This window comes from Malania oleifera, chromosome 12 (assembly GCF_029873635.1).
Source record: "Malania oleifera isolate guangnan ecotype guangnan chromosome 12, ASM2987363v1, whole genome shotgun sequence".
In the NCBI taxonomy this organism is placed as follows: Eukaryota; Viridiplantae; Streptophyta; class Magnoliopsida; order Santalales; family Ximeniaceae; genus Malania; species Malania oleifera.
Window position 1 is genome coordinate 4421830 of NC_080428.1, and position 16521 is coordinate 4438350.

Consider the following 16521-nt stretch of genomic DNA (forward strand, 5'->3'; position numbering starts at 1 on the left):
TTCTAAAATTTGACTCTGGAACAAAATTTTCTCTAATAAGGAAAATTGGACTTCGAAATTATTCCATCTAGGCACATTGGTTTTAATAATAGTCATCATCCCTAAATTATGCCAAGTGAGAAGAACTCAAGAACCAAACCCTAGAACAGGCCATCTCCTATAACTATGTAATTTGAATGATGGCAATTTTATAACCTCTACTTTTAAATGATTATGACTTTGAGGTCATGAAAATATCATAGGAATCTTAGTCATGGACCACTACATCTAATAATAATGTACAAATTGATAGGAATTCTGTTTAAACGAACGAAATCACAATCTTAAGCTTTTAGGAAAAAATATGAAAAAATATTTTTTGACTCTAAAACTTATAAAGGCATCAAGTCTAGTACAAATTAAAGGTCAAAGTCATTTGAAAAAACAAAAAAAGGAAAAGTAGGGTGTGAGGTAAACTTTCAATCCAATACTGAGGACCCCTTGTGAGATGCATGGTGAAATTTTTTTGGGTTAGAAATGGATCAAACAATGCATATTAAGTTATCCAACAACCTCAAATAGAACAGAAGCAGCAAAAAGCCATGTTTCCCAGTTAAAAGAATCGGATTCTTAAAACAATAAATTTCCTCTAAGGTGGTTAAACCTGTTCTGCTTCAGGTTACACCAAAACCAACTTGCCCAATCTAGGAGTAGGGCAAGGAGTTATAGGAAATGTTAATGATGCGGCCTGCATGGTAGAAATATGCAGTAGTGGAGGATATGGAAGAAGTTGATGACTTGTTAACCGACACTTCCATATCATAGAAAAGTGTAGAGCATATCTGAATTGGTAAATAAATGGAACTGAAAATTATGTACCTTCTTTTCATTATCTGGACTATAATATAGGTACGTCTCCTCCAAGCATTGATTTTTCATTGGCAAATGATAGTGTCTGACTTCTGTGTAATACTTAGGACTAGACTCATATATGAACCTTAGGAATAATAAATTATCACTTAGGAAATGAAAAATGTAACCTGAATCATAAGAATGGATTATAATTACCCTAACCTCCTGTTGCAACTAACAAGACAGAGTTGAATTAATTCCAAAAATATTAACCGAAATTCGATTGCTTTACCCTGTATTATCCCCCCCCCCCCCTCCCCCCCCCCCCCCCCCTTTAGAAAAAATTCTAGTCTCTGCAAGTAGCCAACCTTGCTATTCACACATCTTTGCATCACTAAATATTGGGCTTTCCCTTACACATGATAACAAATCAGAAGTAGATGTTTCTTGCCTTGATTCTGTCCTCCACTGACTGTTCAGGATCATTTGTTTGATTCTTTTTACAACCAAAGACATAATATCTAGATTGTGGCTCTCTTTGGAAAATTAGTTGAGATCTTACTTTGGGAACATAATAGAAGATTGTTTTAACATTTCTTCAGAAAAACATTCTTTGGGATTCTGCTGCTTTTTTCATGATTGATTGTCACAAAGTTGAACCTTAGAAGCAAGAATGGTGGGATTTTTGAGGCATTTATTCAAGAACAGATATATCAGATTGGTGCTGACTTTCTTCTAGAATAGATGTGGCATAATCCTTTCCCTATGGAATTAACAAAAGCACAAGGATGTTGTGCTTCTTCGGCAGTTTTGAGTTTCAACTGTACACTGACTTAGGCCTTGTTCATTACTCTCTCCACCATTTGAGTCAGATCCAGCAATTCCAGTTGCAGAGTTTTCACTGATGACATCTCCACCTCCCATAGCTTGTTGAGGATGGCCTTTTAACTCCATCAAGCCCTCATTCTCATTTTCACCCAAGTGTTGATTAAAAAAATCAGCTTGCATTTCATCCTTCTCTTTCCATGTGAAATCAACGTCGCTTATTGGCTCCAAAAGACTTCTACCTGCCACCGTTTCTGATATTGAACTATTGATTGTGGCTTATACTTTGCATCTGCTTTGAATTTTTTTGGCAATATATTAGATTGAATGAATTGTAGTTATAGATTTCAAAAATAAATAATTTTGCACCAGGGGAATTCTTGAAAATTGGCTTATATTTGTTTGCTCTCTGCTCATCATTCAAGGATAACAATTGCTGAAAAGGAATCAAAATTTTTATTCAAACAGCTATCCATGTGAGTATCCAAAACACAGTAATCGCATTTTGACACTGGTTCCATTTCTGCCTCAATTTCATTCTTGTGCCAATTCTGTTCTGCAAACCTAGTCATGTTAGGATGTGGGCATTCTATTCCGCGAACCAGAAGTCATGTTAGCTGTCTCAGACCTCTCTAGCATAGTAGACTAAACTTAGAAATGAGCCTTGGAAATAATAAATTCTCACTTCCTTGACTGGACCATAAGCATGACTACTTAGATTATTATTACCTTAATAAATGCAGTTGCAACTAACAAGGTAGAGGCTTTGCTAGTTCCAGAAATATTAACCAAAGTTTGACTGCTTTCGTGAACTGCAGTAGCTTCACTCCAACTTCTTTTTTTTTTTTTTTTTTGTTTTCTTTTTATAAATGTATCAAGTTACTTTATGTGAAGGAAGATGAAGCTCTTGATACTGAAGTATTAACAAAAATAGAGGCCTCTATTTTCCATAGGCTGGTTTCCCAGTCAAGTGCACAACTCTCAGTTAAAATATAAGCTGTAAATTAATTTATAATTCACTCTACATTTGGTAGAGTTCTGATATTAGAGATTATATCAGAACCTGGGCATTACTATAACTGTGAAATTAAAGTTGTTGATATTTATTTCTTCAGATTGCTAGAGAGATGGTCATTAGCCCAGGGAACTCAAGGTTGGGGCTTACTGCATTAACGAAAAGAATAGGACTGGTGGATCGACCAGATAATCCAGATGGCGAGTTGATAAAATATAGGGTATATTCTTTATTCATCCATAGGATATAATTTTTCCCTCCTGCAAATTTCTTTTTTGTCTCTTTTTTACTTAGTTTTCTGGATTGACTAATTTTGCTCGTTTTCCCTGTTTTCTTATTGTTATGATCTTAGTGGGATGATCCTCAAGTAATTCCTGTGGATATGTCAGTTGAAGTGTCTGAACTATTTACTCGAGAATTAACAAGGGTAAAAATAATTTGCTTGCTTTCCTTTTGTAGTCATACATGGACACATGTGCCTGATCACCTTTGTCACTCATTTAAACTTAACTTTGTTTAATTAAGGTTATGCTGTCATGCTATATACATAAAAGGTCTGCATGTCAAAGTGGCTATTAATGATATATCTTGGTATGAAAGTTGCAAGGCAAGGCAAACTAATAATAATGTGTGTGATTGCTTTCAAACCTTTAAAATAGCTAGTGGATAGAAATATCCTTCACATTACTAGCATTAAGCTTATTCAAATTGACAAGCAGAGGCAAGATAAGAAGGTAAATGAAAATTTTAATTTCTTTTATTTTACTATTCACTGTTAAATAAGGTTCAAATGTTATATCTCCCGGCTGAGCAGGTGAAGGAAACTGTGAATTGAGGTAGATGTATTATCCTAGTACATTAAAGTACAACAGGATTATTAAATATCTAAACATATAATAATAAAAATGTTGAATGAAACATTTGAGAGTAATTTGATTTTACAAGGCAATCTATCTCTTTGTGTGTGTATGTGAGTGATGCATGCATGCGCATACATTATGGTTATGAGCTTTAAAACACAGAAATTGGTTGCAGTACATTGAAGAGACAGAAGAGTTGGCAATGAATGGTTTGAAGAACAACAGGCATATTCTGGATATGATAGCGAAGGAATTGCTGGAAAAATCAAGAATATCTGGATTGGTATATAAATAGACATCCTCTTCCTGTTTTGTTTTTGTTGTAATGTCATCATTAAGGCTTAATTACATTGTTGTTCCACAACCTAGAATGTTATAACTTTTCGATGAAGTGGGGACTTCATGTAGTATCATTGCCATATTTGCCAAAATGTCTTGGCTGCAGTCCTTATGGCTCATCTTTATCATCAGTTGGCTAAAAATTGTGTTAGTCCCTGCCATGTGTGTAAATTGTTGTTTTTTTTGCCTCTCCACATCATGCCACATGCAATCAGGGGGGTGTTGACTCTTGATACACATTGTTGTTGACAACCTAAGCTTTTACGTTTAAGTGGTGACTTTCCTGTTATTTTTGCAACTTATGTTGTGATTTTAGAACAAAATTTGCAATTTTGGATAATATAACTGACTTGAGTTGGCTAATTTTCTTTAATTTGTTCATCACATAGTTGTACACAATTCCTAAACCTCCCCACCCACTCGACTCATATTTAGTACTCTTTTTGATAAACTTTGTCTGGCTCTCTGTTCAACCTTTCAACATCGGTTGATTCCTTACTGTTCCAAATCTGCCTATGTGAATTGGGAAATTACAGAAATGAAAGCCATCCACAAATCATTGTAAACAATTTTTATGGCTGCATCTTCCACTTCGCAAAATAGTTATTCTCTTCTATGCTCTCCTTGGAAGTGTACCCCAGCTTGTTACAACCATTAGCCAAGGCAAGCTTAAACAAAGGCTTTGTGAAATCATAGCCCAAGATCCACAACTTCACAAAGTCCTCATGACCTTCTTCAACACAGTACGTCACAAATGATTGTCAACTTCAATGTGCTTTGTCCTCTCGTGAAACACTGGACTGCTAACAATATAAATGGCAGCTTGATTATCGCAAAACATATCTAGGAAGCATGGACACTCCTAAGATGCTAGAGTGTATTCCGACACATGTCAGATACTGACACGCTCCCAACACTTCCAGATACGTGTCCAACATGTGTCGGAATTTAATTCGGCTCTTTTTTTATTTTATTTTTTTTTTCAGACACTCTTGGACGCATCGCAACATGGCGCAGACACGTGCGGGACTTGCCTGCAGCTAAAATGCTGCCTTGTTGCTTCCTTTCTCAATTTATACAAAACCAATTTTTTTCAAAAAAAGCAGAATATAAAGATTCGATGCCCTGGCTCGAGCTCATTGTTCCCTGACATTGTTCAGCCCTCACATGAGCCTTTTCCTGCCTTTCCTGTTGCTTCGCCAGACCTCCCAACCTCCCAGCCTCAAAACTCTTGAAGGACAAAGGGTCTTCCTACTTCGTTCAACTTTGAGCCAACCAGGGAGGTCCACTGCCTACACTCCATTCCCTCCTCCTTCCCTCCATCTTCTCCTCCTCTCTCTCTCTCTCTCTCTCACTCTCTCCCACCCCTGCCCCCCTCTCTTTGCCAGACTGCCAGTTCAGCAGTTTGCCAATTTCCACTGCCCACTGAAACATTTTCCTGCTTTTTTTTTTTTTTTTGTGTAGGTTAAAAAAAAAAAAAATTGTTGGATGACACTTGATGGAATTTATGAGATGAATCGCTACTTCACTGTTCTCTTGCTTAGTTGCTCAACTTGCTTTCATTTGTTTGTGTCTTTTTAATAAATGGATGATATTTGTTTGTGTGTTTTCCTTATGCCTTCTTAGTAGATTTATTCGTGGACGAAGGTTTTATAATTGTTTTGAAAGCCTTGGACAATTTTTTAGTTGATGAATAATGAATGTTTCTTGAGTTCTCTGATATGAATATGGTTAATGATTATGCAATTCATATTTGTGCATGGATGATGCCCATATTTCATCTTAATTTAAAATTGTCTCAACATTTGTCATCTAAATGGAAAAAAATGTCTCCGTCTTTATATATATAAATGCATATTTACTTAGCATGTTCACAATCATGTTGTATCCTTATTTTTTCAAAATCACCATACCACCATGTCAGTGTTGTGTCATATCCACATCCTGTGTCAATATCAGTGCTTTCTAAGAACGTATATAATTACCAATAATCTCATCTCTAACATAAGAAACTTCAGCCACATAAGCTCACTTATGATATGAGCCATAGCTCGGCACTTTGCTTTGACACTAGATCATCTTGCTATCATAGTAACAAAATTACCTCTTCCAAATGTACAATAGACCTTCAATCAGCAACACAGCCAACCCAATATGCATCATAGTATCCCATGCTCTCACAATTTCTATTACATTTGTACATCAAGCCTCTAGAGAGCCTTTGAGATACTGCAAAATCCTACAAACAGCTTTCTCAGTGTGGTTGTTTGGGATTTTCCATAAATTGACACCACCCCCACAGCAGATGATACGTCAAGTTCAATGGCACAACTTGCCAAACAACTGCCCATATCAACATTTATCTTCGAAGTTCAGTCCAATGTTCTAGACAACTTTACATTGGGATCATTGGGCATGTCAACTAGCATAGTTCCGAATAGACTCAGGTATATTTTCGCTAAGACAGATTCAACCCTTTCGCTGTATATTCTCAATACCAAGAAAGTAACTAGTACTCTAGTCCTTGATTTTAAATTTTTCTAGAAGCCACTGGTTGACTTCTGCCATCCCACTCTGGTTAGTGCCATTGTGATGATATCATCATCATAAACTACAAAATAAGTACCACACCTATCTCCTTTTTGTGAACAATGACCACATGATCAAGGTAACGTTGGATAAAGCCAATTGCATCGACCACCATACCAAGTTCATCAAACTAGGCTTGAGAAGACATCTTAATTTGTGCCATTGTGATATCATCATCATAAACTACAAGTAGTACCTCACCTATCTCCTTTTTGTGAACAGTGACCACATGATCAAGGTAATGCTGGATAAAGCCAAATGCATAGATCACCATACTAATTTCGTCAAACTAGACTTGAGAAGATTTCTTAAGACCATGAATGGCCTTGTGCAACCTACATATTTGACCATCCTCCCCCTGAGCAACATACCCATGAGGTTACTCCATGTATAGCTCTTCTTGCAAATCTTCATGCTAGAAGGCATTCTTTACATCATTTAAGGGCCAATCAAAATTAACTGCCATCTCTAACAACCAATCAAGCCCTAAGTCATTCAATAGGCTTAATGACACCTAACCAACTCCTTACCAAGAGGAAGATCCACCAAGTCCTATGTCCTTCAAGTGGTCAAGGCATTCACTTCTACATGAATGGCATTCTTCAACCCATGGTTACAAGTGCTTGAAAAGTGATGGAGGGATAGAAACAAAGGAACTTCACGGAGCAAAAAACACATAAGACTAGGAAGTTTAAGAACTGAAGCATAGTAAGCAATTAAGGATTGCTGAGTACATGTTCAAGTCCTTTTCCACTCAACAATGGGCAAATCCGAGTCTCACTGGGATAGATCTCTAGAACTAGAAATCAAGATAGTGATGGGCAGAAAAGGCGATTTAATGATGGTGGTGATGTTTGTGCTTGATTTCTATCGTCATAAACCCTCAATTGTTTCTCTAGACTAGTAATTGAAGGATTTAGAAGAACCAAAGTTTCTCGAGAGGGGTAAGGTTCGGAACAAGAGGATCATCATAAGAGGTGGGGGGGGGGGGGGCCCATAAACCATCAATGGACTCAAAATAGATTTATCCGAGGAGGAGCCAAGAAGAGGGAAATAAGGTGCAACTTTTCCAAGTGGAGCATGAACAAAACATGGAGGAACATGAACAAAACAAGTGCATCCTAAGACACGAGGCACAATAGAGAACATGGATGGTTTTAGCCTCTAGGTATACAATGGAGAAGGGAATTCACCCCCTGAACACTAGGGGCATATTGTTAAGCAAGAAACAAGCTCTAAGAGGGGCATCACTCCAAAAGGATTTAGGAACATGCACATGGAGTAAAGTGTGTTATGCCAAGCTAATGTCTAAGCTACTCCATTCTACTAGGTATGTAAGATAAATAATCCCTATGGCCAAGAAAAAAGACTTATGCTCATCTTTAACAAATTCAAGTGCATTATCAGATCGAAAAATTTGAATACCAATGCCAAACTAAGTCCCTGGTAGAATTGAGTTCACACATTCAAGAATTCAAACTTGTATTTTAGCAAATAGATCCAAGTCATATGCAAAAAACCATCCACCAAGGGGACAAAATATTGATGATGAGTCAATTTCTTGACTCCAAAATAGACCCAAATAGTAAGAGAAAACTATAGTTTACTACGAAACTCAACTCTAGACAGAAAAGATGTCCTAAGATGTTTTCCTACAAAACATTCAAAACAAGAAACAGACTTGAACATGGGACGAGCTTGTTGTAGACACCTAATTTTGTTCGGATTAAATTTAATCGGAGAATAAGAAAGCCTAACTGAAGTTTCTCTTCCCTTTCTCTAATCCTTTCTTCATAAATTTCAAACTTGAACCCTCACTTGCACTTTTAAGGCTTAATTGAGCCTTAATTGAGTTAATTAAGGAGTTATCCTAGATAAGGATAAGCTCCTATCATTGAGAGAACTTCCTCTTGTTGTCAAAAGCCCCATTTAGGACAAGGGGTCTCCTCACTCTAAAAGGGCATTTTTTGGAATTGGAAGATTACGGCAAGCTCCCTTGCTTCTCTATAAATATGAAGTTATAGCTATTGCTAGAGGACACATAAAATTGGAGCATCCATTCACTCCAAGAGAGAGCAAGAGCAAAAGAGAGAGAAAGGAGAAAGGAAGAAAATAAGAGGATAGAGGAGGAAAGCTTAAAACTTGGAGATTGAAGATCCAAGTTAAGAGAAGGAAGAGCTCATTCAAAGGTTGGAGAGATCAAAAGTTCAATAATAGCAAGATAAATCTCTCATTCTCATACTTCTTTACATGATTCTATGAGTTTAAATATGCCTACATGATGTTTTTGCAAAATCCCTCTCATTGCATGCTAAAGGTGCAATCTTTATGGTGCTCTTCATGAATGAGATAAAGCTGCTGTTTTTTCACATGTGAGAAGGCCTTGATTTTCAGGGTGCTTGCATCAAAATAAGTCGATTAGAACATGTTCAAGGATGGCTTATGTTCAAAGGTAGGTCGATTAGGGGTGCCATGAAGATTAGTCCAAGCTAGGGTCTTCTTTGGTGCCATACTTGTATAATAGTAGGCTAGGGCTAAGAAAGATGGAAACGAGCAAGGGGAAAAAAACAAATAGAGAGAGAGAGAGAGAGAGAGAGAGAGAGAGAGAGAGAGAGAGGGTTTTAAGCTAGCATGGAAGGTTTCAAGGGACTCAACACCAACATTCAGCGGGTAGAAAAACACTAGGAAGGCTAAAAACCAAATCCTCACTATTATCGTTGGCAAGGTCAGCCATGCTCTTGATAATCATTGTTTTGTAGGTTTCCTATGTTTTTTGAAGATCGGAGAAGGATCATGGTGGGCAGAGGAGCCAAACGGAGCAATTTATGAGTGAAATGGACGTTGGAAGGGCGAAAGAAAAAGTTTTACAGTGTTCGGGTTTTGGCATCTCTCCGACAAGTCGCCAAAGATGATGATTGAAGAAGATAAGCTTCCCACGTGCGCACGCCATGTGCGCAGCACGTGACTTAAAACGATCCACTCAAACCGGTTCATGCAAACTGGTTGACTAGTCCGTCCTTTTATTTATTTATTTATTAAAAAAAAATTTAACTTTAAAAATTGAAAAAAAAAAAAATATTTTAAAATTGCAAGTTATAAAAAATAGGTGCTGGCCAATAAAAAATTCCTTTTTATTTTAAACCTATTTTCTTAATTTATTTTATTTATTATTTATTTCTATTTTTATTTAATTTGGTTTCTAATAAAAAAAATTTCTTTTCAATTTTTTGCAAATATTTTTCTATTGAATAATTTTAGGGGACCTTTTTTACATTTAGGGATTTTTTGGATTAATTTTTTTTCCTTTTTAAGTATTTTCTGTTAATTTTTCTTATATTTTTCATACATTTTTAACCTTTATAAATTGATAAAAATTCATAAAAATTGCAGAAAATTCCTGAAAAATACCAAAAATTTCTAGAGAGGGTTTTATTCTATTTTTAGGGTTTTCCAAGTATCTTGAGCTCATTTGCATCCTAATTTTAGTATAAGTGTCAAAGAATGTATGAAAACTGAGCCTCGGTGGTCCCGGAACCCCATTTTGTGTGCATTCTTATATTTACAAATGTAAGGACGATTAAATTGTGCCATTGATACTCTTATGATTTTTGTTTAGGCTCATAATGGTTTGAATTGAACATTATGCCTCAATGACGTGTGATGTTGTTTTGCTATGATATGACTGTGACTTGTTATGAAATGATAATTAAATCTCTATTTAAATGTTGAATAGTCTGAATGAATAGATATATGAAAATTCCAAATACTAATTAATGAATCCGACGATGGATGTCATAGGAGGCTGCAATAGCTCTCCCTATCAGTTTTATTGAAGTGAGGGAAACCTTGCATTCTAAATCGGAATACCATGGGAGTGCAAGGTAGAATAATATCTAGAGGAAAAGCAACTTTAGGGTTTGTTTGGTATAGTAGTTGTTTTCTGTTTCTATTTCTACACAGTGAAGAAATAGATTATAAAAATGCATTTATTTATGTTGTCAGTTTTCTGTTTCTGTTTCAGATTTTCAGTTGTTTGCTAAAAAATTGAAAACCAGCTTATATGGTTTTTAGTTCTTTTGGCAACCTTTCTAATATCCAGAAATAGTTTTTTTGGATTAAATTATTCATTTTATACACTTTTAAATTAAAATCAAAATTAAATGAACATATGAATTTAAATGTAATTAAAAGAAAATGTACATAAATTTCAAAAAATAATAATAAAGCCAATTACAAAATACTTTTACTATTTTTCAATTGTCATATCCAATAAACCAAACAGGTTGTTTTCAAGTTGTATTTTCTGTTTTTGGTTTTTTATTTTCATTTCTAGTTTTTGTTTCTCTAATTTTTGACAATGATACCAAACGGCCCCTTAATAATAAAAGACAATAATGATGAATTGATGATTAGATGAAGCTTAGTAGGGAGTGTTAGTAGAACGGGTATGTAAGGGGTGCTAGTACCTTCTCGCATAAATGTACTCCCGAAGTTGGAACTTTGATTCATAGATCTTTGACCACTGGTTATTTGGACCCTAGAGATAGCTAGCTGACCAAATTAATCGGTAGTATTAAATAGGTGTTCTAACCTCACCTAGGACAAAGCATGTTCATGGCAACTCTGTTGATGTATTATTAACCCACATCTACAACAACAACAACAAAACCAAGCCTTAGTCCCACTAAGTGGGGTCGGCTATATGAATCCTTTTCCGCCAATTTATGCGATCATGGACCATTTCTTTTGATAGATTCAAAGATATTAAATCCTTACTCACTATCTCCTCCCAAGTTATTTTAGGTCTACCCCTACCCCTTCTACTGCCCCCCACAGTAACTAAGTCACTCTTCCTCACAGGTGCACTATAAGGCCTACGTTGCAAGTGTCCATACCATCTGAGTCGTCCCTCCCTTATCTTATCTTCTATAGGAGTTACACCTAACTTATCACGAATATGTTCATTCCTTAATTTATCTTTCAATGTTATACCACTCATCCATCTAAGCATCCTCATCTCAGCAACTTTTACTTTTTGGATATTATGTTTCTTCGTCGCCCAACATTCTGATCCATATAGCATGGCTGGTCTTATAGCTGTTCTATAAAACTTCCCTTTCAATTTTAAGGGTATTCTACGATCACATAGAACACTTGAAGCACTTCTCCATTTTACCCAACCTGCTTTAACTCTATGCATTACATCATCTTCAATTTCTCCTTCAGCTTGCATAATAGATCCAAGGTATCGAAATCTACAAGTGTTATTTATTTCTTCATCATCAAGTTTAACTTTGTCTCCAATATTCCTCCTATCATTACTAAAATTACATTTCATATATTCTGTTTTATTTCTACTTATCTTAAAGCCTCTAGATTCCAAAGCTTCTCTCTATAATTCTAACTCAGCCTCTACTCCATCCTTAGTTTCGTCAATTAATACAATATCATCTGCAAACAACATACACCATGGAACCTCCTTTTGAATACTCTTAGTCAATTGGTCCATCACTAAAGCAAAAAGATAAGGACTCAAAGCAGATCCTTGATGTACACCTATGGTAATTGGAAATTCTCTAGTTTCTCCATCTATAGTCTTTACACTAGTCATTACTCCATCGTACATATCCTTAATGACATCGGTATACCTACAACATACACCCTTTTTTTCTAAAACCCACCATAGAACTTCCCTAGGTATCCTATCATATGCTTTCTCAAGGTCAATAAATATCATATGCAAGTCCCTCTTCTTTTCCCTAAACTTTTCCATTAATCTTCTTAAAAGATAAATAGCTTCTGTGGTAGATCTCCCAGGCATAAACTAAATTGATTTTCTGAGATCTTCGTTTCTAACCTTAATCTTTGCTCGAGTTTGCCATTCGTGTCGAGGCAATTCAAAGATTCAACTTGGTATAAGTGACCCTTCAAAACATGTTAAAACATGTCACTGATCCAAATAAACACCATGGGTTGAAATTGAGGGAAACACATGACAAGAATCAGATCTACCATGACAACCATCGAAATAGTACCTATCCCCTTCTTCATACGTGAATAACACAACGAGAAAGAAAGAAGGTCACAGAATATATAGAAGATTTAGTTAATTGACGAACTCATAACAAGTCCAAGGGAAATTTGGGCACATATAGAACAGAAGAGAGTGGAATGGAAGGAATTAAAAGAATATTGTCACGACCAGAAACTGGTGTAACCAAACCACAAGAGTAATCTTGGAGTCACCCAGCACATACTAGGCTGAATTATGACAGGAAGATGCTGACCAAATAGTAACCATGGCTGAATAATCACAGGAAGAAGCTCAAGAACTCATGCAGCACACACTAGGCTTACTAGCTCAAAACAGCCCTTCAGAACTTCAAAGATCCAGATTTTATAGCCCTTCAGAATTTCAAAGATTCAAGATGCTGCTATGGCCGCAGAATTGAGGTTACAGTATCCTATAAGGAATTACTTAACGACAAAGAACAGGGCATACTTCAACAAAGCACCGCAGGCACTTAGTAAACATCTGGTAGAATTGCTGCCACAGGCATTATTATGTCTGGCAGCGACTGGAAGTGAGTGCAGGCAAGAAGAATCATTGAACCCCAATTGAAATCAACCAGCAATTGATGCAACTTTGCAAGCAATCAATCATGAACATATGCAACATCAAAACAGCATCATTTGTAAACCAGAACAGGAGTACAACTGATACCAGCATGTGGAACAGGAGAACAGCACAGCTATATACTAGAAACAGAGTATAACTGACTTCGCATCAGCAAATAGAAAAACCAAGAAGAAGATCATCCATAAACGACTTTCTAATCACTCAGAAAATTAAATTGGAAGACTAATTTGGAGAAGATAATTGAAAAAAATGAAAAACCAAGTATCAAAGTCAATTCAGTTAAATCTGATCTAGAGTAGATCAATGCTCTGATACCATGTTATAAAGTTAGAAATGCTGTGCAAATATAAATTAGCCATTTTGTCTCCGTTGGACTACTAAATACACCCATAATTCCAACTTTATGAAAGGAAGAAAATCACTTCTACCCAAAAAAATAAAATAAAATTGTGGATTAGTCATTGATACTTCTTCGACATAATTTAGGGTTATGTATTTCATTACAATATGTGTAATGATAGTATGATTTTAAGGTTTTTTATTTACTGGTGATCTGATCAATCTATGATGTCTAAGACTGAAATTCTTACACATGTCAATAATTATTAGTATTTTGAGGTCCTCTTCAACTCAGCTGACCTGTCTTCAGTCTTTCCCTTTAAAACACTATATGAACAAACTTTGGATTATATGATGGACTATTAAAACTATCTTGTTTTTTTCCCTTTGTAGGAAGTTGAGGAGAGAATGAAGGGTCTATCGCCCGTAATGTTTGAAGATTTTGTTAAGCCATTCCAGATAAACTTGGAAGAGGTAATATTTATCTCTTAATCTGATTGCTAACACCTGATCAAGATGAATAGTGTATTTGATTATACTTCTGTTAGCCACTAATGCATAATCAACAAAATGTATTGTAAAAACTAACAATCGTGATTTCTTATCCACTGTTTATTTCTGCATTTAAAATCATCCTCCAATAATATACTTCAAGCAATTTGCTGTTTTTCTACAAACTACACTGCCTCAACAGCTTACTTACATTTGCACATGTCTTTTGCTTGCCTAGGTTGGTGATATGATGCTTTCCCTATATTACAAAAGTTTCCATCTGACTATTGTGAACCTAGCTGATTTATTTGTGTAAAAATAAATAAATTGTGCTCATGTTTATTTTCAGTCTACCTTGGTGAACAATTAGCAGCCAAACAGTGATCTTTATAGTAGTGCATTTTCTTAATAAAATGGAGTCGGTTGCTTTTACCAAAAATTTCATACAAAATTCTTATATATTCAGACACATGGGATAAATGGGCATTATTTGCCTATGAATACTATCGAAAATTGAAAAGAGTTATGTATTGATCTGAACATTACATGTGAATATATACAACAATCCTAGCATTCCTAAAAAGTAAATTAACAAATCAAATCCCATGATTTATGGGACACCCTAACAGAAAAGGAAACTTAGCTATATAGGCCTAATTCTAAGGATACAATTTGTTATTAAAAGAATATCCTAAAATAGCTAACTAATTATACACGATTTTCCCACACTCCCCCTTAAGCTGGTGAATAGGTATTCTCCATTCCCAGCTTGGAAACAATAGTTTGGAAAACAGAGCTACTCAATCCTTTGGTAAGGACATCAACAAGTTGACCATGTGTAGACACGTAAGGTGTACAAATCAATCCACTCTCCAACTTTTCTTTGATAATGTGTCTGTCAACTTCTATGTGCTTTGTTCAGTCATGTTGTACTGGTTATGAGCTATGCTGATTGCAGATTTGTTGTCACAATAAAGTCTCATAGGGCCATCCCACTTAATCTTCAAATCTTCAAGGATGATCTTCAGCCAAAGTATTCATAGACACCTTAATTCATTGCCTAGAATTCAGCCTTCGCACTCGACCGAGCTACCACACTTTGTTTTTTACTTCTCCATGTCACAAGATTCCCACTGAGAAAGGTGCAATATCCTGAGGTTGATTTTCTATCAACAATTGATCCAGCATAATTAGCATCAATGTATGCCTCAAGTACCAATCCTCCATTTCTTCTGAACATGATACCTTTCCCTGGTGTTCCCTTGAGATGTTGTAGTACTCTATGGGCTGCTTGTAAATGAACTTCCTTCGAGCTATGCATAAACTGACTAATCACACTCACTGCATATGATATATTTGGTCGTGTGAGACAAATAAATGAGTCTTCCTACCAGGCGTTGATACATTTCCGTATCTATTGTGATATCCTCCTCAACTTTTCCAAGTTTAAGATTAGAATCCATGGGAGTACTGGCTGGTTTGCATGCTGTCTTGCCAGTTTCCTTGAGAAGATTTGTGACATACTTCTGTTGCAATTCCCTGCCTAGAGTGAGCAACCTCAATCCCGAGAAAATACTTCAATCTCCCTAACGCTTTAATCTCAAACTCTTTAGCCAAATATTGACTCAAGACCTGTTTCTCCTTAGCATCGTCTTCTGTCACTTTTATGTCATCAACATACACTAGAAGGACTATAACTCCTCCTGAAGGAGAGTGTTTAATGAACAATGTATGATCCCCTTGACTTTGTTTGTATCCCATAGCCAACATAACTCTTACAAATCTCCCAAACCATGCTCGTGGTGATTGCTTAAGGCCATACAGTGCCTTCTTCAATTTACACATAGTGTGAGCATCCAAATTCTTCCCATATCCCGGTGGAACCTGCATATAAATATCTTCCTCTAGTTCCCCATGTAAGAAAGCATTCTTGACATCAAATTGTTGCAACTCCCAACCATAATTGGCTGCTAGTGATAATAATACTCTAACCATTTTCATCTTTGCAACAGGAGCAAAGGTCTCTAAATAATCAATCCCATAGGTTTGAGTATACCCCTTGGCTACCAACCGCGCCTTGTATCTCTCAATCGACCCATCTGCCCTGTACTTCACCATATATACCCACTTACAGCCCACCGGTTTCTTTCCTGCCCGTAACTTCACCAACTCCCAAGTCTTGTTCTTTTCCAACGCCTCCATCTCCACCTTCATAGCTTGTCTCCATTTTCCATTGGACAAAGCCTCAGATAATGTGGTAGGAATGTTGATGGTATTTAGGCTTACAAGAAAGGCTCTATGGGATGGTGAAAAATTCTTAAACGACAAAAAATGTGCAAGAGGGTACAATGGTTGCTTTGTGCATTTTCGAGTTCGTTTCCTAATGGCAATTGGAAGGTCCTGGTCATCATTATCAATATGAGATTCAGTTTCATCTTGCAATGGATGGTTAGCAATTGTTACCTCATTCAAACGATCTGAGTTGGACTCTTGGACCTACATTGGCTCAGGGACAGCCATCTTCCTTCTTGTGAACACCTTGCCAAATATGATATTTCTAGGAGCAGAATCGGTCCTTTCTTTGGGTTCAT

General features: G+C 36.2%; 1 protein-coding gene across 1 annotated transcript in view; it reads left to right on the plus strand.

The window, feature by feature from the left end:
• LOC131143768 (ATP-dependent zinc metalloprotease FTSH 12, chloroplastic) overlaps positions 1 to 16521 on the plus strand; it is a 167438-nt gene that overhangs the window by 146507 nt on the left and 4410 nt on the right. Inside the window, exons 15-18 of the mRNA XM_058092080.1 lie at positions 2772 to 2891; positions 3024 to 3098; positions 3707 to 3814; positions 13832 to 13912. Coding sequence (XP_057948063.1) covers positions 2772 to 2891; positions 3024 to 3098; positions 3707 to 3814; positions 13832 to 13912 — 384 coding nt within the window. The remainder of the gene's footprint in view (positions 1 to 2771; positions 2892 to 3023; positions 3099 to 3706; positions 3815 to 13831; positions 13913 to 16521) is intronic.